Below are 24,652 nucleotides of genomic sequence, written 5' to 3' on the forward strand. Positions count from 1 at the left end.
AACAGATTGATTATTATAATTTTGAATTTTTATAAGTTAACGCAAATGCTGCCGAGTGGTTAATACGTCGGACCAGTAATCTAGGAATTACTTGCCGTCTTCAAACCCCGTCAAGGGCAATCCGTTGCAAGAAACATTGCTTGTGGTTTTGACATAAATATATATCCTAAAGATACATCTTTCCTGGTTTAAGTAGGGCTAGCTGTCTTGCAGCACGTCGCCTATATTAGCTATCCTGAAAACATAACAAAAGAGGACAGATTAAACTAGCATGACGTTAATATAAAATTTGAGCTTAACTCTTTGACATTTCAAACCGTCATTGACCGAGAAGGCGGGTGGGTTTATTTCTACAATTCATTTCTTTCGTTGATAGAACATTCGTCGCCAGCGTTGAAAGGATACCTCCGTCATCACAAGGGCAATGTATAAGTTGTTCCCCAATTAACAGAGACTATCATATAAAATTAGTCATCATTAAACGTAAATACGATGGCTGTTCGTGATCCACGTGGCACACGATAAAAACCAATAATGCCTGTATAGGGTTATTCAATACCTACACAACAGTTTATAAATGTAAATGTTAGACTAAGTGTAAGATATACAATTTGGCATTTAAATACACGCAGTCATTGACCACTGTAGTAAAAATGGTTGGTAGAAGCGTCGACAAAAAAATGAAATAGGGACTAACATCAAAGCTCGCTCAATACTGGGTTGCTCTTTGAAGCAGTTGATGACTGAACTCTCTACTGCTTATGGGCCTTCGTGTGTGTCTTATGACACAGTTAGGCGATGAAAAAAGTAATTTGAGTCTGGTGAGTCTAGAGTGCATCAAAAATGCACCAAAATCAGGTAGGCCAAAGTCTGCATCTCGTAACGAAATCGTTTCCAAAATAAAGGATATCATTGAAGGAGATGTCAGATTTAAAGTTTGTGATATTGCACGAAAGGTAGGCATATCAATGGTTCACTATATTTTGAAGAAGCATTTGAAAGTCAGGAAAATTTCTGCTAGACGGGTGCAATATCTGTTGATCGATGAACAAAGGAGGCAACGGGTTTAGGTGGCCAAAAATGCTTCTTCAAATGTTTCCAAAATATGACAAAAACAGTTTGCCAATGTCGTCACAGATGATGAAACTAGGGTCCATTATTTTGAGCCCGTCAAAAAAGTTAGCAATAAAATCTGGGTTTCTATAAACACAACAAACGCCCAATAATTGCCAAACGGTCTTTCAGTGCAAAGAAGGTTTTGTATGCAATTTTCTTCTCTGGTAAATGAGTCGCAATAAAAGTGCCGGTGAAAAAGGGCAAAAGTATCACTGGGAAGTACTACAAAGACGCAGTACTTAAAAAACTGGAAAAGTATTATAAGAAACGACGCCCTGACACTGGTTTTAAGCATATCCGTCTTCTACATGACAATGCCCCCGCTTATACCTCCGCAATAGTTTCAGAGCGCTTTTGAAAAAAGTAACTGTTTTGCCTCACTCCCCCACGTATTCTCCAGACCTTGTCCCATGTGATTTCTGTTTGTTTCCGAAATTTAAATCCTTTCTTGCTGGGCGGAAATACAAATCCCAACAGGCACTTCGATCTGCCATTCATCAGTACCTTATTACTGTGCCCAAATCAGCGTACTGCGACTCCTTCAAGAAGTGGATACATCGGCTGAAACTTTGCATTTCTAGCCACGGGGAGTACTTCGAGGGCATGAAATGAACACTCTTGAGCTAACTTGAAATTTGAAGTCTCCAGTACATTTCGAACATCCCTTGTAGTAAATTGTAAATAATTAATATCAAACCAGTGCTACTATCTTAAATTCTTTTGCCATAATAAAAGAAGAAAGGAAGTTAAAATTTATCCATTAGTACAAGAAAGACGTGGTAAATTAGGATCAAGTAGTTAATAGATATATTGATTTTTTGTTTATATAACGATAATTTCTGGCGTAAAGTAAACTTCTTATCCATGCGGTAATAAACCCGTGGTAAGTATTTGAAATATACTTCACATTCAACAGGAAAATAATTCATGTGCGCTTTGATTAAACCAGATGATTAAACTTTGACATGTTTGAGTCATTCGGTTATGAGGGAGACATAAGATAGGAGTTAGTTTTAAAGAAATAGATAATGTTCATAAATTTCTTCATGTCGAAGAGCGCATAGTATTTACAAACAGTGCATAATTATACAATACATGCATTTACAAACATTACATTTGCAGAGCCATTCTATATGTTGATATTGTCACTACTACAGACCATGTATATGTTATATCAACAAGTGTCCGTGCACATGTGAAATTTTACAATCGTTGCTACTACAAAGCGTTTACACGATATATGTGACAATTAACTCTATCACCGACCATGCACAGGCTATATCTTCCAACTGGTTCTACAAATGATCGTTTACACGTTATATGTGATAAATATCTTTATTACCGACCATGCGCATGTTATATCTAAAAACTGATTCTACAAATCATCGTATACACGTTATATGTGATAATTGACTTTATTACCGACCATGCGCATGTTATATCTAACCACTGATTCTTCAAATGGTCGTGTACACGTTATATGTTATAATTAACTTCATACCGACCATGCGCATGTTTTATCTAAAAACTGATTCTACAAATCATCGTATACACGTTATATGTGATAATTGACTTTATTACCGACCATACGCATGTCATATCTTCCAACTGGTTCTACAAATGATCGTGTACACGTTATATGTTATGATTAACTTTATTACCGACCATGCGCACGTTATATCTAACAACTGATTCTACAAATGATCGTGTACACGTTATATCTTTAAACGTGAGATTGTACACGTGATATGTTACGAACGACTTTACTTTTGGCTCTACAAATGACCTTGTACTTTCTATATGATACAATTACTCTTCAACCGACCGTGCACATGTTATATGTGACAACAGACTACTATCGACGTGAACACCTATATCTTACAACTGACTACATAATGGTCATGTATACATTATATATGATTATTAACTCTACCACTGACCGTGTACAATTGACATGTTACAATTGACTATAGTTTAATTTCTTTTTAGTCCAATATTTTCCACTGGTTACATTGATAAAAAGATAAAAATTGTTTTAAAGCAGTAGTCACGAAAAAGAATCATTGTGATAAATACTGCACAACCAGTCCTCAATCACATATAACATGTACAGAAGTTCGCATGTAAATTATTACTTGAATCTCGAATATTTTTGCTTTTCTAAAAAGATATTAGTATTTTTTTCCTAAAGCTTGATTTTTGCAAAATATTTTGGCTTATCTGGAGTAAAGCAGCTTTAAGTCAAAATATATTTATTTATATTCCTAGTTATGTATTATGTATATGATTAGATGGGATAACGTTTACATTCGTCATAGTGTGTGTTATATATTGATTACACACTTTAAAAGTCGGCTAATTTCGTGACTTTCCGTGTCATATTAAGGTCTTTTAAGTGTTTATAAACCAGGAACAACGGTAATTACTACCTAGTCAGTATCCAGGTGAATTTTGAAAGGATAAGTCAGAAACATGAATTTTCCAAAATATTTTCTTGGAGAAATAATGCGAAAATAATGTGCTCTTGATATGGCAACATCGAAAGACGGCGACTCCGCATCAGCTCAGGTTAATTTTTTATCAATATTTTACTGTAAAATGCGTGCCGAAGTCTTGTAAGTTACACTTTATAACTTCAAAGAACCTTTCTTTAAGTTGTTGACTTTTTAATGATTAATTATTTATCTTGAGCTGCTTACATAGACAATTTTAGTTACAGTATAAGTTCATTAATTATTATAATCAATTGTTCTGTAATTCCGTAAACATAATAAATGTCACTCACTGACAATTTAACCACAATTTGTGCTTGTTTGTTTCTTTCAGCAATAGTCATTAATTATAGTGATGTCGTGCATAAGGTCATACTATCGTACTGTAAATATCCAAGTGATAAATAATCCTAGAGACTTAAGAAATATTTCAATTTCTCTAGAAAATAATATAGTGTTAGTTTCTAAATTAGTTTTTATACTTAAAACATCCTTTTTCTTCAAATCGCATGATGTCCCATTGTATCTTACGGTTTTCCCTGCACTTTTGTTCAGTCAATCGGTGGCCATATTACAATACGATAGTGAGACCTAAAGGTCTTTATTAATAAATTAAATGAATTACGTTCACTATACCATTACCAATAATGGGAATGAATTTTCAATTACATTGTATTTTTGGCCAATTTCAACTTTAAAGCGTCCTTTTTCCAATCCCAATAAAATGTTATATCCCAAATATTTTGAAAACGAATGTTAGTTTGTATTTTGATACATAATTTGTCATTTTAAAGCCAAGATAACAACTTATATAGCATCACTGAGATAGCAATAGCACACTGTTTTTATTAAAAAACTGCTCAAAATATTACACACACACACACACACACACACACACACACACACACACACACACACACACACACAGACACGCACGCACGCACGCACGCACGCACGCACACACACACACACACATATATATATATACTAACTAAAAGAAGTAACAGGATGCAATTTTATCACCCTACACATCACAGTACAAATTATTTTAATCAAAGTGTAAGCAATTTATTACCAACATGTTTAATGAATAAATTTAAGTTATGTAAACATACTAAATAAATGCTAGTCATACACACATTTCGGCTGTAAACACGTGGTTTAGCGCGTTGATTGGTCACTACACCAAAACCTTTTTCCCAATATGTCAAATTCTCAATCGGATTGTTGCCCTTAGTTTTTGTATGGTTTCATTGGTCTGAGGTTTTCACATGACCAACGAAAATAATCCTTACGAAAATAAATGAAGGAATCTGCTGCACTATTTACTTTCATTATTTGACATATCATAAAAAAGGTTCGTTATAGTTTTTATGATGATTTGATTGAACAGTTATTACAAATGATAATTTAATTGTATCATATTTAAATGCACAAAACACAAAATGTTATTCATTCATTTCGAATAAACTGCAGTTGAGTCGGGTAATATTCCAGCGGTCATATCTCTGTTGTTTCTAACTTGAGGAGACTTCAAGATTACTAATCTACTTATTACTTGAAATGATTGTAATGACAGCTTTATTTCCTTTAAGAATAATCATTTCCTACCATTTAGTACCATGATTTTGAAATTTGGTAAAAAGAAATTGTTGGAGTTATGAAGTTCACATTAAGTTGCGTGCTTTTTGAGCATAGTGACCAATCAACGCTCCGAATACTTCTGGGTGTAACTAGGCATTTTAAAATAGCTTATGCTCTATTTTCTTCTCCAAGAGTTTGCTTGTATAGTCTTAAATACAAGATTCAATATATATTGAAAACCTAAATCCATTCAAGCAAAAATGTTGCCATAAATGAAAAATATATGGTTTTCTTGACTTTACAGCATTAAATCGGATGTTAAACCCCATTGTTGGCTAGTTCTGTATTTGGAGCTAAAATTATCAAGTGCAGCCTACTTTTCGGTGTTGTACCGTGTACTTCATCTTCTTACCCAAACTTGCTTTGAATGGAAAATGTTTGTGCATTTTCTCCACATTTAAGGTAGTCAGAAACTAGAATTTAAAGACTTATTTTAATATCTAAATAAAAGTATCTTAATAAATAAAGATAGGTAATACACGGAACATGTGCATTATAATACTCTATGTGTACATGTATTTACTATGACATGGGCTGTTTCTGTTTAAAACCATATTGGAGATATTATAACTGTGTTATAATGGTGCATATGCTTTTGAAAAAGCAGTTCAACTTTGCTTATCAAAGAGATAAATATTTTCTATGACACAATTTTATCTTGGACCATCATGATGATACATTTCAATACGCATTAGATAAATACAATATAAGAATAAATCAAATGAGCCGTGTTACAACAAAACCAACATAGTGCGTTTGCGACCAGCATGAATCCAGACCAGATGCGCAGGCTGGTCTGGATTCATGCTGGTTGCAAACCCATTATGTTGGTTTTGTCATGACACGGCTCATATGTCAATTTCATATTCACATTGTGAATGTATAAATATGGTTTTCTCAGTGTAAAACAGTCAGTTTTTAACGTGTTTTTGAATCCAAAACACATGACATGATAAGAGTCTGTATTAAATTCAACTACTTTTTTTCAATGCATTTCATACTCGTAGTATGTTTTGATATGCATCATGTTTAAGAAAGGAGCCTTACATTTCCACATATTTAATGTAACCTGTAAATGATATGAGAAACAGACACATCAGTTTCTGCTTCTAATATTCAATGAAAGATTTAAAGCAATATGGGAAACATTAAGAGTCGTGCAAAGCAATTTCAACCCGTATCTTTTAGTCGAAATTTTAATCGGAAAGGCATTTTTGATTATACTTAGCATTTTCATATTATTTTTAAGCTGACTGTATGTATTTGTAGTATTCTACTTCTAACTCATCAAATGAGGCCAAAGTGATTATATCAGGTCTTGTCAATATAAATTAACAGTCATCAAACCAGGAAAGTGAATAGTAAATGTACAGCATTTCTTTGATAATTATTCATCTTTAACATTTCCAAATTATTGTCACTGAAATCATTATATATGTGAAATAAAAGAACATTATATACAGTTATAAAATTGAAAGTGTAATATTCTTGTTCATATGTAAACAATACATGTAGGTGGATCCCCTTTGCATATAATCTAATGTAAACATAAACAGTTGCATCAAAATAAATTAATTTCATACCAAGAAATACTGTATACCAGTATCATATATCTATGATCTTATCTCAAGAATGAGACAAAACAATGTATGAAAGAGGAACGTGAGAAGGAAAATCGTGTAAAAAGATAGGAAAGATAAATGTCGGTTACGTCCCAATCAAAAGATTGTAATTCAAATTACATGTAAAATGATATTAGAAAAAAGTAATACTTAGTAGAAAGAAAAAAAGATAAAAGGGATTAAGGATAGACGTTTTTTTTGTGTACATGCATATTTATAATATAATCAAATTCTGTTGTTTTGGGGTCATTCATTAAGATTCATTGAAATTCGACCAATTTTCTTCATAAAAATGTAGATTGTCTTGTATTTACGTGATTTCTCTGTCAGGAAAGATTTTTTCCCGAATAATATATCTTATAAAGTCTGGCCATTAAAGCCAGGTGATTTTCAAAAAGAGCACATTCATGTTTACTTAAAAAAATTCACACATTTCCTGTTTTTCATTTATTAATTTTTGGCCGGGTTGAACAGGTGCAAAAACTGGGTTATAGTAAGGTGAATAACGGGCGATTGGCGAGAAAAAATTCCGTAACAGTTTTCTCGGCAGCTACTTACAACAGCCTCTTGATATTTGGTATACATTATATATACTTGTGGTCCCATATCGTGGGACACAATTTCAGGTTTGTCGCTTATCCACTTCCTATTAACCGACTAAGTTAAATTTTCGACATTAATAGTGAATGGTAGGAAATTTTCGTAACAGATTCGATATCATATCTGTCCCTTATCCACTTCCTGTTTACCCACTTAGTTAAGTTTTCGACGATAATGGTGAAGGGTAGGAAATTTTCTCAGCAACTACCTATCGCAGCTTCTTGATAGTTGGTATACCACAATAACGCGTGGTCCAATATTGTGGTATTCGATTTCAGGACTGTCACTCATCAATTTCCTTTTTACTAACTTAGTTAATTTTTCGACATTTGTTATCAATGGTAGAACATTTTCATGACATCACAGACTCATGATATTCAGTACACAAATGCAACCCGGCCATTTCTGTCTTTGAACCATTTTGCACTGTCATCAAAAATATGAGTATCTGTTTCTTTCTGTGGAAGTTTAGTGTATTATGGTCTACAAAACTTATCTTCTCCTTCAAAAAATCCTGATCAATTTCAAAAAATTCTTCCTCAGCAAATTTTTTTTATAAGTGAGCAAAATACTAAGAATTGCTTTTTTCATTTCTTTCAACATTATATTAATAATAAACCATTTATTTTATTTTCATATAAATTTCTTTTTGTTTCATCAATATATTTCATATCAATTTTATCCTTATTATTTTGCCATATAATGGTATTATTAGATTTTATTTTTGTAGTACACTGTTTAAATTATGTTAGCAAAGTGTTCTCTAATTGGTTTTCCTTTTCTTTTCTTTTATGTAGGGAATTTTTTATTGTTCCTTTCATAAGTTTCCAAAGAACATCTAGTAGTGATTCTGAAATTTACATTATTGTCTCATTTATACTATCATTTACCATCAACTTAAAATCATTGTCAAATATAATACTATTATTGAGTTTAAATTATCCCGGTCCTCTACTACACTTCCAAATTTAATAGACGAGTGTTAAGTTGTAAACCCTTGCCTTATATTACATTGAGATCTTAAATTAGTTTAATATTCAGATGTAATAATATACTCAAGTCTGCACGGTATTTGACCGCCAAGTATAGCGATACGAAGGCTCATTTAAGTTTTCTCCATCAATTATTATGATTGCATTCTTTTATGATTAATTGAAGTGTTTTTCTTGATTGAGGGTGTAAAAAAAGGGCCAAAAATGCCATTTCTTTTATCCTTTGAAGGATTAAAGGGGTTCCAATGAGATTTTTTGACACGACGGGACTTGAAATCATTTTTTGGGGTTATTTCATCATTTGATATAGGTTGATACCAAGAACTTATGTGCAAAATTTCAGATCATTAGCTCGCTTCGATTTTCCAGAATAAGTATTCTAAATGTTAAAAATGACAGAAAATTGAATAGCGTTGCAACGCTTTTCACTCAAATCGCATAAATATACGATTTTCAATGTATTCTGAGTATATTTCTCAGTTATATTTTATATATATATATTTCTGTTTTAAGGACCCAAGTTGATCTATGTTAGCAATTAAAATTTCATGCTTTAGCCTTATAAAACTCAGTGGAGTTCCTTTTAGAACTCTATTAAAAGCACCCAAAGTTATTAGATTTGTATCATTTATCCCAAGAACAAAACTCACAAGAAGTTTGAAAGAAGCTTCATCACCTTTGTTTAGTTCATATAGGTTGATAATTGTAATATCTTGATCTTTATTATTAAGTTGTAATGCTACAAGAGGCCCCTTTAGATTTTCTTTGAAAATAAGGATAACATATGCTTCTACTATGTTAAGAAGGACTGTGTGTCCCTCAGTTTGAACTATTACCACTGAAAAAAAGAATTCTTGAATCCAATCAAATTTCCAAAAGGATCTTTTATTACCAGTTAGACAAGTTTTAATCTGATATCACTATAATTTGCTTTACTATATTTTGCATTATTTTAATCTTGCGTAAGTTTAATCTTGCATCACTTTAATCTAGTATTAATTTAAAGCATTGCCTCAATATTGCATAACTTTAATTTTGCATTAATATAATGTTACATTACTATCATCTTTCATTACAATTATGTTGTTTTATCAACATAATTATTTACATTGATATTCAAATACATTTGTTACATGACTGTAATATTTGGTACTTTGTATAGACATTAGTCTATAATATTCTAATGACATCTAAGTCATAGTATAAACAACTAACACAAAGTGTGTCTTGACTGTTTTATTTACTAATTCCAAGTGCGCTGTAGCTGCATACATTTAGGCGGGAATACATGTTACAGAGAATCATGGGTAGTATAGACTTGCTATAGTGATAACATAAATGAATTACAAGTACATAATTCTTCAATGACCTTCATTTTGCGCTTATCTCTCCTGGAACCATCAATTATTGGTGTCATAATTATGAAGAAACATTGGCGTGACCCGATTAGGACTTGAACCCATGATCCTGGGTTGAGAGGCAGATAACTTAACCAATAGGCCAATGCTCCCCTCCAAAAATATATTACGCTGGTTTATAAGCGAATTTACTGACAACATTTAAAAAAAAAGCAAATTATATATGATATTTGTTAACTAAAACGCTAATTTGAATTTGCCGTAAATTTCAGCCTTTCGGACTTCCTCGGCGGCATTTATTATACATACAAATATATTGAGACAAAACGAGGGAAGTTAAATTAGATTTTGAAATTCAATTTGGCAAAATTAAAGATTATATCAACTATTTGATATATATACACCAAAAATGCTTTATTTCATTAAATGCAGCCGAAATGCAGACGAACAAACACTAACCTATACTAACTGTTTATATCTACAAAACAAATTCTGAAATATGATCTACTAAAATACCCGCTGAATATTTTACATCACGCTATATATGCACAATTCTATCTGACTACAATTTAGTCGTAACAGGTTTATATGCACAAAATGCAAAAAATACTTTAAACGAAAAATAAGATATATTGTGTTACATCAGGTAGTCGTTTGAGATTATTATAACGTTATAAAACATGGCTATATATGGACAAAACTGTATAAACAACATTCCTTTTAGATCGTTCTGATGGATATATATTTCATAAAAAATTAACATTATGAACGAAATTTAAAGAACAACGCCCTTTGTCAATTTCGTCAAACATGCTTTATAGGCGTAAAATAATTAAGGATACGTAGTCAATTATTTTGTTTGGTAGTGTTTTACGTCACACCGACACAGTAAAGCTCATATGGCGACGTTCCAGCTATCCTAGTAGAGGAATACCCCAGGTGCCATTTCGTGCATTATTTCAGGCACGAACGAGTACCTGAGTAAAACCATCGACGTTCTGTAAGCTAGCTGGATAGCTCTCTTACATGAAAGAATCTAAAATCTCTGTTGAGATTCGAACACAAAGCGGTGAAGGGCAAGTGGTTTGAAGTCAAAGACATTAATCGCTCGGCCACGGAAAAAGTTAGACGCTTGTAAAAAAGACATTAACAATTAACATAATTCAAACGTACTCGTCGGTTTTCTTTTCATACTTTCTCTAGATAGGCGCGACTTTTAAATGAATGGTTAAATAAATATTTTATAAGGAAAGTTGTCGCGGGAAAGACCTTCTTTGGCATTCTCTTTGGCCGAAAAAGTATGACAAAGACCAAAAGACAATTACAGACAAAATACAATCGTGAATATGTTTATTTAAATTAGAAGTGTTATTTACTCTTCTTTAGTTTATAAACATATACTTTGTAAATTGTATTATTGTCTGTATACTGATTTCAACTTTTATTTATAAAATAGAGATTAAAAGAATCACTAAAGAAAGTCCAACACAGCAAAATTATAAATGTTGCCGGCTCGGTTTGTATATTTCTGTGCACCGCATTATTTTGCAAATTTCCTATTTTCTTTTTCCTTAATGAATAATTGTCTAATTCATATTCGACGCTAGATTATTATGTGCCTTGCATTTTGGTGGAATAAACCCAATATCTAAGTTGAGCTTGATAATGCATTATAATACTGCACGTTTGTAACGTCATTTTTCATTGGATAATCGTGACGTTTATATAGTTTTATATACACGGCTGCTGTCGATTCATGAAGAAATCTTACTTTTTTCCTCCACAAAATGATGCTTGCTGTATTATAAATTCGTTATAAAGATTGTTGACAGGTTATATGGCCGTATATAAACGGCTGTTTGCAATATAACCCTCGCCTAACGGCTCGGGTTATATTTACAAATAGCCGTTTATATACGGCCATATAACCTGTCTACGATCTTTATAACTAATAATATACCGGTAAACTGCGTCGTACCTGTTTTGTCCTCCTCGAGCTTCCAGTTCGCTATATTGTTTTCGATATGGATTTGCAAGATGCATATACAGAATGGAACGGGGAAATGTGAAGCATATTCATATGTATGGCCTTATTATTGAACGTTTCTGACAGAAGTATTAGACAAAAAACATTTACGCCTTCCAATCTGATCGCGACATGACAATAAAAGCGACGGAATGATGTCATTTAACGCACTCCATTTGTTTTGCTTATCAATACATACAACATGGAGTTTAAAAGAAAAATGATCCATTTTACAAACAAGTTCTTCAGCAAAAATGCATTTTATACTAATATTCCTGTTTTTTTAAACTTTCAATGAAATACAGTTATTTTCATAACCACGAATTTATAATTACAAGCAAATTTAACTCTCCTTTATAAACATCTCGATGAGTGATCTATATAATAAGCTCCTTCACTTATTCAAGTTTTGTCCTTCAGAAAAATATTTGCAGAACATTTCTTGTAAATACACTAAATACAGTATATGTTCAATTACTTATCATTAATTTACGTTCATAAAATAATTATCTTAACATCAAAATATAAATGGCTATCAAATATCAGCCACAAACTGCAGACCCATGCACGAACTAGAAACATCAACTAATTGTGACGTTCAGTCAGCCTTGGTAATTGTAACCAGTTTTGATCCAAGTGACATTTATTACATTAAACTTGGGAAGACATATGGGATTAAGTCTGAAAGGTTTTTCTATCTCGAATGCTTTTAAAATCTAATTGACACCACAATAGATGAAAAACAAACAAATACTTGTTTTTAGATAATTTGGATACCTACATTGAACAAACGCTAGGAATAAGAATAATAAGGGGAAGATGCTTATTACAGGACTTTTACGTTGCAAAAATAATGACAATTGTATTTCTTCTTTTTCGTTTTATACTATTTCGTGGATATGATTCTCCTCATGTTTGCAATTAATGTTTTTTTATTTTGGCAATTGTCTACATTGATTTTTAATGAGAATGGAAAGAGAGGGGGAGAAACTTCGATAATTCTTGAGGGGTCATACAATAACAGAAACACAAATCCTGTTTCAAGTTATTTGAATATAAAATTGTTCATAACCTCATTTAAAATCAATTTACAGGTCCTGTTTAGCAGTCTTGATACTGTCTCGGCCCACTAGTTTTGGTACATATGTATTCTAATATGTACCCGTGATCGGCGATGCATTGATTAAGTATATTTAGATGAGGCAATACTGTTGGCAGTATTGGCTGAAACAAGTGATGTTAAATCTTTTAATTTTGCTAATTATTAGGAATTTAAGATAGTTTTCTAATATCAAAGAGGTAACGTTATCACTAAGATCGGAAATGTTGTAAAGATCATTTTATAGGCACCCTTGCTAGCATAAATTCACACAACTACTTAATTTGAAATATAACGACAAAACGATACATTAAGAAATAATAATCAAGGTATATTCACCTTTGTAAGTGTATCATTGCAGATCTCTTCCAGAGAAATGATAAATGATCATGCATAACATATTTTTGTTATATTCTCCGAGCATATGCCTTAATTAATAGTATAAGTATATCAATGTTATTTTTAATTCGTTACTAAATGCTTTAATCTATTTTGTCTACAATGGTCACATTTTCAATAAGTATTTCAAATATTACTAAATAATAGAAAAATCTCATTTGTATATTCCTACACAATAATTCAGGAAAAATGTTGATCTAGTTCAATTGATTTAAAACGATCCTTTTCATAATGAATAATAGGTTGTTCTATGTCATTTCATTATCTGCTGTATAAATTACATTTACATGTAATATCACATATCTCACACTCACCAACAACATCCACATATAATTATTTCGCGGTTTACTGTCATGTATGATAATGAATAGTCTCAACATAATTTCTTTGATATTGCAGACCTTCCATTATGAAACATTTAACTTTAAATACTATAAAACGGCTAATTGTTAAATACGATTTATTCTGTAAAACTGACACATTTCTTTATCCAGATGATATATAAACATATATACATCATTGTTTTCCTTTTCTTATAAAACGTATAATTTTAATATAATCTATTTATTCTACCTACCAGTAGAAAAATAGTTATCATTAAAATTTGAAATAAAAATCTAAAAAGGAAGAGATCTTTGCAAAGACAAAGACCATGTTTTTAATGAAATTGGGTTATTTATGTCGATAACATATGTTAACCTATTGTAATATCAAATGTACTTTTCAAAAGCAAACGTTGTAATACCAGTGATTCAAGATCAAGTTTCAGATACGAAATTATAATGATTAGCTTCTTTAGCAGGAAAAACTACATTTTTTATTTGTGGCACATGTTTATGTGAAGTGCTTTTGGCTCGTGCACATAGTAAAACATTCCCAAGACGAATCAAAGCAGTCATCGGCCTTCCAAGATTCATACTTCATTTTATGAAAGATTTAGGAAACTTTATTTTGAATGCTTTAATATTGTGAAGTGAACCAAAGGAACGCAACTTAGCACCATTACTCGAGACGACGCGCTTCAAAGACTCTCGCTTGGATTACCAAAATAACTAAATAGCACTTTCTGGTTAGTAACGCAGTAGAAATATAGCTGTAAATACTGAAAAAAGAATCATTAATCTCACATAAAATATAAATTACATTTGTATTTAATTTTGAATCCTTTTTTTATTCCTAAAATCCTAGAACATTTTTATCAAGTTTGATTTAATTGACATATTAGGACTCATCTGGAGGCATGCATTTTTAAACGTTTATAAATTTTATCGTCAAGTAATTGTTCGCCGCTTGTTTTTTTTTCAAGGTCCTACATGTCTGGTTTCTAAAGATAGAACGTGGTAGTATCATTTATATTAATTCCTCACTACTCTTATACCAATGCCAAAGTCATTTTATATCAGCTAGAGTTCTAAATCCCCTCAAAATGTATCAAATGTAGCAACATTTTGTACATTAAAGTAAGGTTGTAATGATCACTCAATAATGTTAACTTTTTAACATAATTATCATGATTATTTCAGAAGGACAGTAAGCTTTTCATTGCGGCCATAGACTTGGGAACTTCATTTTCTGGGTGGGCATTTGCCACTATTTCGGATCTGGAGCAAGAAATAAAGCCTAATATATATATTAAGTCTTGGTATTCAACATACACGCAATTTGCAACAGGAAAAACTACAACATGCGCTTTGATAAAACCAGACGGTCAAACCCTAGACTCATTTGGCTACGAGGCAGAGAGAAAATATGACGATTTAGTATCAAAGAAACAACACGATAGTTATTTCTTCTTTAAAAACTTCAAAACTAGTCTGTATGGAAAATATTACCAGGTAAAATTCTTTTCATAATTGGAAAAAATTATATACCGTCGTTTTGTACAAAGGTATATGTATGCTTTTAGTATTTATCATTTTAACATTCATTCATTGCATATATGCTTGCATATCTCTGACGCTTAATTTTAATAATTAAATATGACTGTTTTGTATACAGGTTATATTGACTCAATCAAATCGAGTCTGCAATTTCATAAAAAATTCTTGTATTTAAAGCGTCAGATTGATCACCCTTTTTGATATTTTTTATTTTGTCTAATCGTGATGAATGCATTATACACATACTTTACAGCCGTTTAATACTTGCATGAAGCTAATTGATCAAATGGGAAAGGTGCAACCAGCAATCATCGTATTCTCAGCAAGCATTCGGTTTTTAGCCGAGGACATGTTCACTGATTTAAAAAGAAGATTTCAGGATATAAGATCGGGAGATATTAAATGGGTAATCACCGTCCCTGCCATCTGGACAGACCAAGCAAAATATTTGATGAGAGAATCTGCCTTACAGGTAAAACGTTCTTCCTCAATGTGATTACAGACAACTTTATCAGAACAAGCAAATAAAAAAGAATAAAATATCTTAAAGGTTAATTAAGGTACAGCATCTTTCTTTGAAAAAAATGCATATTTCGTCATTTTAGATTTTTATTTTCACAGACATATATATATATAAACATATTTTGATTTAGGCAGGATTATTATCGGAGAGCATAATTATAGCACTTGAGCCAGAAGCTGCATCAGTTTGTTGTCGACAACTTGATGTGTGTACTGTTGATAGAGACACGGGTGTTACATTATCCTCCCTTAATGTTGGTAGTAGATACCTCGTGCTGGATGCTGGGGGTAATGTTTTTGTACATGTAAACAGATATTGCATTTAAGATAAAGAAATTGATCAGATTTGGATGAAAAATTTGATATTTTAACTTTTTATATCGGTACTAGAAATAAAACATTCATGTTCATTTAATGGCGTTTATGAATGCATAGTATACTTAAAATGACCAACTTATAAATAATCTTGTAGATCTTCTTTCTTTTTCTACATATGAAACAAAAATACATAAAATAATTATTTAAGTTTCATGGTTAATTAAAAAATGATTGATAATGTATGCAAAATATTTAAGAAAGAGAAAAGACCTGACTGTCGTTACAGACGGACATTACTGGCCCTCTAGTAACTGTTCAGCGGTAACTCAGAATTCCGTGTTGCCGCCGTGAACAATAAACCTTCTGGGCCAGTTTTATATGCTGATATTCCTTCACCTATTTACCATGATACTGTTGCTTTGTATTGTCATGTGCCACCAGCAACAAAACATATTTTAGTACATGTAAATTGTCCACATTGACATTTAAAGTAAAATGGAGGTTCAATCGAAATGTCTATTTATTCTATATGTAAGACTGCATTTCTAATATCAGTATCATTCATAAGAAATGCAACTTTATCTATACTGTGTGTTTTGTATCTCACATCTGTAAGGCTATAAGAATTTTTTTTCAGGTGGAACAATAGATTTAACAGTACATGAAATCACATCTCCACAATGTATTAAACAAGTAGTGGCCTCAAGTGGCAATATATACGGTGGTAATGCAGTCAATGATGAGTTCGAAAAGTTATTGAAAACAGTTTTATCTGATGAAAAGTACAAACGATTTAAACGGACAGAAACTGAAGATTGGATGTACTTAATGGGTGACTTTGAAACCAAAAAGAAATCTTACAACCCTCAAAAACGTGATCATGTAAATATGAGGATTCCGCAAAGTTAAAAAGATGTATATGAATCAAGTAAACGAGGTTCGATTTCTAGCATGTTTAAGAAACATAAAAGTTTAAAAGATGCTTTCGGAGAGATGGATGTCACTTTGAAAAGGGACAAGCTCTGTTTCCCGTCACATGTTTTCGACAGGTTTTTTCACCTGGCGAGTGTAAAAGCAGTGCATGAAATCAAAAAAAATGATAGGAAAAATAAATGGAGAAAGAATTTCCTGCATAATTATGGTCGGCGGCTTCTCTGAATGTATTCTTTTGCAACAAGCTGTTAAAACTGAATTTTCAGACATTCCTGTTGTTGTACCAATAGAGGCCTCGACTGCAGTGCTAAAAGGTGCAGTTTTGTATGGACATCATCCTTTTGTTATTTCAGAGAGGGTTGTGAAATATACATACGGTGTTTCAAGTAGTGCAAAATTCATACCAGATGAACACCCGATTGAAAAACGTATCGTCACTGATATCGGAATGCAGTGCATAGATATATTCCACAAGCACGTTACTCGGGGAGATTTAGTAAGAACTAGAGAATCACAGTACAGAGATTGGTATTTTCCACAGTATCGAAATCAGAAGAAAGTACAATGGGATATATGTGTATCAAAACTTTCAAATCCTAGGTTCACCACGGACAAAGACTGTCATGTTATTGGCAAGATCATCCTATACTTGTCTGACTCACATGATATGTGTAATAACCCACTAGAAGTGACATTTACGTTTGGAGGCACAGAAATAACTGTTACTGCAGAAGAAGCGAAGACAGGCAGAAATGTGAAAACAGTTGTCAGTTTTCTTGAATAAGGTTGACGTGAAAAGAAAAAAAAAACGAAATCATTTCTTCGTCTACCATTCCGTTGATTATACTTGACTGATTTTAGAAAACAACGAACTAGCAATTTCACATAGATTTCTTCTAAAGCGACAGGACTAGAATCTTGAAGTTTTGTTTCATTTGTGTTATGTGTATACAAGTAAAGGTAGAACATAATTGATTACTATTACAACAAACTTGATTACTATTACAACAAACTTTATAATAAAATATTTCATATTTAAAAACTGATGGATTTGCTGTAAATAAATTACAATTTCACATCTTGTCATCTTGAGAAAGATGTAAAGCAACCGAACGAGTCAGTCGAGTACCATATACATCAACGTTGCTGGGTCGTTTGAAAGTTGCCTTCATTAAACGCCTTCTTTCCTTGTTGATCTTGTTTATCATATTTTTAGCAGATAATTCTGTGTATTTATGTCGAAGAAATCAGTAGACATTACTCACATATATTAACCATGATAATGATCAGTTCAGTATCATATTAGGCCATACTGTTACACCGTATGTTTTTTAACAAAGGCATTTTCCAGTGTTTTTTTTCATCATTACGCTGATATAAAATGTGTCGTGTAAACAAAGGCTTATGGAAATAGTAAATGAAATTGAATTATCCGGACATTAACGATGATTACCATGTACAAGTTGCCAGCATTGCTTACTAGTATTAAAATATTTCAAATTCACATCTGTTTTGTTGGAAGATTATTTATATACTTATGTTGTATGATATGTCATTCCGTTTGCTTTCATTTACTTTAATAAATATCCATTTAGTAAAAATTAATACTTGGTTTCTGTTCGCCGACTTTTGCGAGATTTTTATTTCCGACTGACCGTCTTCTTTCATTAGGTCTTGAGGAGAAATTATGCTTGCTTCATTAGGTTTTAGTTAGTCGTTCAAAGAATGCAAATATTACAAAACAGTTCTTCCTTAAGATCAAATATAAGATAAATAATTGCAAAATAGACCGAAATATTCTGTCAGATGCTTTGAGGCGGCTGTATAAAGTATCCCCGTACGTTTAAACAAAGATGTTACATTTGCAATCCTTGGAGATCGTTCAGCACGAAATCATTGGTGATGAGTGCATTTTCTTGTTATTTAAATTATTTCCAACTTTGTGTTTTTCTAGTCAGTTGGTTCCAGTATGCCACACCTGATTACTGTTCAGTCACCCTAAGGAAATGTTGCCTGCTTTATGATTTTGTATAATGATAGCTTATCTATCATGTGCGGGCTTAATAACCTCTGATCCCTTTACAAAATTCTATTTCATTTGGTTCGCCCATTCCTTAGGGCGCAGGCATGTTTTTATTTGGGGACCATATGCCGCTTCTCATTAAATGGCACTTACGTGTCAATTGAAGGTTCCATGATTACTACCCTATGGACACATCTGTTGATATTTCTAAAGTTCAAAATTTTACTAGTTTCTTTTAAATGTTGAATTCTGCTTAAGCCGGTGGAATGGTTCGTGGACGGTAGTAGCAATTGCGAGTCGAACCTGCGACATTTCAATTTCTCTGTATTGGGCTTTCTTATGGGATTCTGTTTTCATCTACTTTGAATTATTTTAGAAGAAAACATTAAAATTATAGCTTTGTATTTCTATCTTTAGTACACGTTAAAATACTTTTGTTACTATATCTAGAATTTCCACAAATAGTCAAGCCAAAAGTAGTTCTTAATATTGTCTCAGTTCACTGCCAAGCTCTTACACTTGTACGGAGTGTAGGATGAATCGTCTGTCCCCGTCATTTTATATTCTCAGCAGAAAGAGATTACTGCGCTATACTCTTTATTGTTAACAGTTTTATCTTTTTTAAAGGTCAATCTCTTTATACCTAAAAATGAAAAACAAACCTGAATTAATTGTAACATAACATTAAATGTTCCATCATAGGAAGGATAGGAATGATATTTGGAAACAGTTTTTAACATATAAGCCTTACTTTGATGTGCACCATAAATGCAAAACTGCACTCGCTACACCTACATTTTTAATACATTTGGGTTTATAAAGTAATCCATATTATTAGAATTAAGAACATATACACATTTGCCAAACAAACTTAGAATATCTATTTTCTAAAATGACTTTGCCATGAGACTTTACAGAAATAGTCAACCGTCCGTATTGTCATGTCTGATATGCGAGATTTTTGTGCGCTGGAATAATTTACCACTTAGCTCCCTCTTATATAAAGACAAGCCAAGAAGGACGAAGAATATTTATCACTGAATATAGTAACTGTTCACATTAGATACCTATGCACTAGTTAATATATTTACAGCTCTAATTATTCTGTTTCAAACAGATATATAACAAAAACAATTTTCTCGATACTGCGTATGCCCTTTTTATTCTGGTCCAGCATCATCTCCACAGAGATAAAAGTAATATTTTGATTATCTTATCATAGTAACACTTCTCTTTATGTTGATTATACATGTACCTAAATTTAATAAACATCTGGTGCTTGAGGTTGCTATTCTACAAGCTTTAAAAAATAACAGACAAATACATTATGATAAAGAAATATTGAATTATTTTCACGATTCTTATCCTATGAAGTGTTTGTTGTATTGTAATTCATATTTGGTTTAAGTCATATTACTTTAGTAAAAATGGCGTTAGTAAACTTTTCGAATTTTCTTTGTTTTATTCTGTGTGTCATGGTATCTACGAAAGGTACGTTATGTCATTTGGATTTTAATGACGGGATGATACTGAAACTCATCGATAAAGTTGAAAGCATGCAGGAAAAGATTAACAAGTTGGAAAAGGACAACCGGGATCTGAAACAATCTATAAGTGTGTTAATAGGAACTACAGCACGATTTCGACTACATATAGATGACCTGACAAACAGGGTGTCTAAATGTGAAGGGAAAGAACCTGAGACTCATAGTAGCATTGTGCAACTGAGTAACAATGTACCTAAAATACCTTCAGACGACAGAAGTGAATCAAATATACAACAGAACTGTCAGGATAACGACAGAGACTCGGAACATACAAATTCTAAACAAAATGTTCACCGAAAAAGTTTATAAACTAAAAATCTATTTTATAAATTTAACGTGAAAAGAATAATAAGTAAATATATCAGAAATATCGTTATAACTTTATATAGGTTGATATTCTTACTTCTCTATTTACGTTGGAAAGAACATGAAGCTTACATGCATTTTTCATATGGAATCTTTTTTAAACAGATAAAAGAAAAGCAAAATTAATTTTCCTTGACCGCTATAGATAAGATTTGTTCTTCTTAAGATGAAATTATACCTTACACCATGCAAACCAATGAATATTTTTCACAAAAACTTTTACAAGACACTTAAAATAGAGGATATTTAATGAACATTCATTCTGAAATAATTTGCAGAAATCTTTGTTTTGATGTATTAGAACTAGTAAGTTTAATATGAATTGAAGTAATTTAAATGATAACAAGTACTCGTTTAGAATAATGTACAGGAAAATGCCTTAATATTGTTATGAAAAAGGTTTATTTTCTATCATAGATAGACGTCAAACGTCGGATAATATTGCATTCACTGCGTATTTGGATCACGTGATCAGAAATTTGGGCAAAGACCAGCCAGTCGTGTACAACCAGATTCTTCTAAATGACGGCCAAGCATACAGTGACAAAACCGGTAGTAGCTTATATAATCGTTTGTTACAATGGTCTGAGTAATTTAGAAAATTTAGTTTATGGAATTCTTTATGAGCAGCATTGTAAATATCTCTGTCCACATGTATCTTAAGCGCCCCCTAACACCCCCTCCTCTTTTTTTAATTTAACAAATGTGCACTTGAAGTGTCGACGAAAAACTTTTATAGTATTCCTTTTTGTTATAATATATTGATATAATACATGTATAATATGTTTTGCAGGAATATTCCGAGTGCCTGTTTCCGGGGTTTATCTTCTATCTTGGTCAGTGACGGCCAGAAAGTTACCAGGAGAGCATGCATATGATGTATGGGTCAAACTTGTTGTTAATGGAGTTCATCAGGTAGTCATGGTTAAGTGGAATGTATTATTTATTTATTGTAGGGATAACATTTACAATGATTAATAAGTATACAAAGAAAAGTTCATATTGATTTTGGAACCTGTTTACCGATACTTAAATGATTAAAGATTTTTTCTTTGTATCATTAAAAGTAATTGTCAAAGTATATAATACGTTTACAACTTTCTCCGTAGTATATAAGTTAAAAAATAAACAAGTTTCCAAAAAGCTATCAATCGTTTTCCTATGTCGTTGCTTCGGCTTTTGCATATGCCAAATAACAACTTTATTCATAAAAGTAGCAATATAATGCGATGTCAATTGAACTGGTTTAATCAAAACCGAAAGGCGTTAAATAGATTGACAACTTTCTACTGATTTTTAATAACATGTTTTTGTTTCGATAAAAACAGAACTTCGTTTCACAAATACTACTTTAGCATAAAATATATTGCAAAAAAAAGAAAAGAAAATCTTCTGCATAAATAATAAATGTACTTTGATTTCACATTTTGTTTTGAAGAGAACATACGTATATTGATACGAAATCAACTGTTTACATATGTTTCAGTAACTATTACTATTACTATTAGAAATGCTAAGTATATAAGTAGGTGGCCTCGTGCATAATTGAAGATGAAAGTCATCACTCAGTGTCAATCTGACTTGAAAATCAATAATTACTGAAATATATCTATATGTAAATCAAAATGGAATGATTTAGTAATACGACCGAAGTATGCATATGTCTTTACGTACTGTTTCCGACGAGGCCATAAGACGATTGAATAGAGCGACGAAACGAAGCGATGGATCCAACGGAAAGACGTAATTACGTTTAAGTTTATATATATTACCACATCAAACATTAGCACATCAAACTTGTTTCTGTCTATTTTATATTTTAATGTGGGAAACAGACAGGAGCAGTTGCTGAGAGTAGAGACGATTGGGACGATAACCAGGGAAGTAACTCTGTCGTTTTACGTCTGAACCAAGGTGACGAGGTATGGACGTCACATTACTTCAGCTACCCGGATGTGTTTGGTGACGATACTGAGAGAACAGCATCGTTCATGGGTGTTCTTCTTTATGTTGATCAATGAAATATTGCACTTAAATAGTACGAGACATTAAATCAAATATGAAAGTTTTGTATTCATTTATATTAATTTGGATAGCTGAACGAATATGGAATATGAAGATATGTATATAGGAATGGCACACCTCTTTCACATCAACGACTAACATGCAAATGTCTACAAATAAATTTGCTGTTTAAAGAACACAATACATATTTTGAGAAATTTAGAAGGTGATTAAAAAAACGGAGTAAATTAACACATGTACTCTTTTTAATCTGAAGGTCGGAATTACCTTCGATTTATATAAAATATTTTTGTGTTGGATATGGAATACTGTCACATTGTAAAAGAGAGTTATGTTCCTTTTTTGTGTACTTAAATCTGCAGGCGCACGATGACACATTGAAAAATCATGAGCCCGCAGGGCGATGGATTAAAAAAGGGGTTTAAATAAACATTTTGAATATATTTAATTAACAAATGTTCTCTTGATTTATTATCAATATTTTGCTTTTAAAGTGAAAGCGCGTGATTGTTACTTTGTTACTCCTAATAAGGAGTTTCAAAAGCCTAATTAGAATTTTATTACTCCGAATTTGGAATAAAACCGAATTAAGAGACCTATAAAATCATAATAAGGCGGGGAAAAGAACCTTATTAGGACTTGGTAACTCAACTCATAACTGGGAGGTTATAAAAGTCTTACTATAACCTCAATTTAAAGAACAGCATCGTTGTCTAATGAAATATATAGGGCGTCACACAAAAAGCAAATAATTATAAAATATAATATACACATCTGCGGATGTTCCAAAATTCTAAATTTTACCAGTTCATGTTAAATGTTGAATTCTGCTTAAGCCGGTGCTAGGGGTCGTTGACGGTAGTTAGCACTTGACAGTACCGTCCATGAACAGGCTCAATCAAACCGAGCCTGCAACAGTTTCAATTGTGCCGTGTTGGGCTTTCTTTAGGGATTCTTATTTCTCTCTATTTTATGCCTTGTGTTTAGTACAATACTGACTTCAGCTGAAATTCAACATGTTATATTTGGAGATCAAGTGTCGCAAATGCTGGAGATCATTGGTTACATTTTATAACGCATGCAGTTGATTGGAAGGGAGACAACCCTGGCATTTCATAATGATCATATTTAACTATTTTTCTCCCTTTATAAGTCAGGTTTGTTCTGAAAGGCTATAATTTTGAAAGTTCTTTTTCGTAAAAATGAGTTTGAAACTTATAAAAATGTAAATGTATGCTGACATTGTTTATAAATATTTTGTCTATGTGTACATGATATTAAACATTTTAAGATTAGTACTAAAACTTTAATAAGCAATATAATCGTGTATCTTATTAGTGCAGTAAATTACTACCAAGTACCAAGCGTTATTCCCATGTTTTTGTCATTTTTTTCTTGCTATAATAGATCGGAGAACAATTGATTTACTCTCGAGATAATAGACAGATACATCTATCATTACATCTGGTATTTTACCTATAACATTTTCCACTATATTGCGATAAAGTACAGCTTAAACTTTTATAATTGTTAATTGTGCAGTTGGTAAAAATGATGGAATATCGACATGTGATAATATTTTGTCACGTGGTCTTGATTCGATTCGTTCTTGGAGATATTTTTTATTGTTATTTTCTTCCTCTCTGATTCATTATAAAAAAAAAGTCAGACCAACATGCTTAGCTTAGTT

General features: G+C 32.0%; 4 protein-coding genes across 5 annotated transcripts; all 4 read left to right on the plus strand.

The window, feature by feature from the left end:
* The first annotated feature begins 3,497 nt into the window (after positions 1-3,497).
* On the plus strand, positions 3,498-15,405 carry LOC132736968 (heat shock 70 kDa protein 12B-like). Its single transcript, XM_060724184.1, has 2 exons — positions 3,498-3,684; positions 14,872-15,405. The coding sequence occupies exons 1-2, from the start codon at positions 3,646-3,648 to the stop codon at positions 15,199-15,201; spliced, it is 369 nt and encodes a 122-aa protein (XP_060580167.1). The 5' UTR covers positions 3,498-3,645; the 3' UTR covers positions 15,202-15,405.
* Positions 15,406-15,493: 88 nt separating this feature from the next.
* Positions 15,494-17,799, plus strand: LOC132736969 (heat shock 70 kDa protein 12A-like). Its single transcript, XM_060724185.1, has 2 exons — positions 15,494-16,038; positions 16,706-17,799. Exon 2 carries the CDS (start codon positions 17,150-17,152, stop codon positions 17,783-17,785), a length of 636 nt encoding a protein of 211 aa, XP_060580168.1. The 5' UTR covers positions 15,494-16,038; positions 16,706-17,149; the 3' UTR covers positions 17,786-17,799.
* Positions 15,515-16,977, plus strand: LOC132736977 (heat shock 70 kDa protein 12A-like). Its single transcript, XM_060724195.1, has 3 exons — positions 15,515-15,700; positions 15,882-16,038; positions 16,706-16,977. The coding sequence occupies exons 1-3, from the start codon at positions 15,515-15,517 to the stop codon at positions 16,975-16,977; spliced, it is 615 nt and encodes a 204-aa protein (XP_060580178.1).
* Positions 17,800-20,429: 2,630 nt separating the features above from the next.
* On the plus strand, positions 20,430-23,193 carry LOC132736970 (uncharacterized). 2 transcript variants are annotated; one of them, XM_060724186.1, is made up of 4 exons: positions 20,430-20,872; positions 21,355-21,489; positions 21,731-21,861; positions 22,773-23,193. In XM_060724186.1, the coding sequence occupies exons 1-4, from the start codon at positions 20,452-20,454 to the stop codon at positions 22,956-22,958; spliced, it is 873 nt and encodes a 290-aa protein (XP_060580169.1). In that variant the 5' UTR covers positions 20,430-20,451; the 3' UTR covers positions 22,959-23,193. The 2 variants fall into 2 exon arrangements, with proteins under 2 accessions (XP_060580169.1, XP_060580171.1); XM_060724188.1 differs by having other exon boundaries at positions 21,731-21,852; positions 22,773-23,005.
* The last annotated feature ends 1,459 nt before the right edge of the window (positions 23,194-24,652 follow it).

Source organism: Ruditapes philippinarum, unplaced genomic scaffold (genome assembly GCF_026571515.1).
Source record: "Ruditapes philippinarum isolate M1 unplaced genomic scaffold, ASM2657151v2 ctg951_1_1_1_1, whole genome shotgun sequence".
Lineage (NCBI taxonomy): Eukaryota > Metazoa > Mollusca > Bivalvia > Venerida > Veneridae > Ruditapes > Ruditapes philippinarum.

Excerpts from the sequence above, each read along its gene's own strand:
- LOC132736970 (XM_060724186.1), top strand. The coding sequence starts at position 20,452 with ATGGCGTTAGTAAACTTTTCGAATTTTCTTTGTTTTATTCTGTGTGTC. Across the intron at positions 21,490-21,730 it reads AGCATACAGTGACAAAACCG|GAATATTCCGAGTGCCTGTT; the intron begins GTAGTAGCTTAT and ends TATGTTTTGCAG. Across the intron at positions 21,862-22,772 it reads GAGTTCATCAGGTAGTCATG|ACAGGAGCAGTTGCTGAGAG; the intron begins GTTAAGTGGAAT and ends TGTGGGAAACAG.
- LOC132736969 (XM_060724185.1), top strand. The coding sequence starts at position 17,150 with ATGAAATCAAAAAAAATGATAGGAAAAATAAATGGAGAAAGAATTTCC.
- LOC132736968 (XM_060724184.1), top strand. The coding sequence starts at position 3,646 with ATGGCAACATCGAAAGACGGCGACTCCGCATCAGCTCAG. Across the intron at positions 3,685-14,871 it reads GCGACTCCGCATCAGCTCAG|AAGGACAGTAAGCTTTTCAT; the intron begins GTTAATTTTTTA and ends TGATTATTTCAG.
- LOC132736977 (XM_060724195.1), top strand. The coding sequence starts at position 15,515 with ATGGGAAAGGTGCAACCAGCAATCATCGTATTCTCAGCAAGCATTCGG. Across the intron at positions 15,701-15,881 it reads TGAGAGAATCTGCCTTACAG|GCAGGATTATTATCGGAGAG; the intron begins GTAAAACGTTCT and ends ATTTTGATTTAG. Across the intron at positions 16,039-16,705 it reads CCTCGTGCTGGATGCTGGGG|GTGGAACAATAGATTTAACA; the intron begins GTAATGTTTTTG and ends ATTTTTTTTCAG.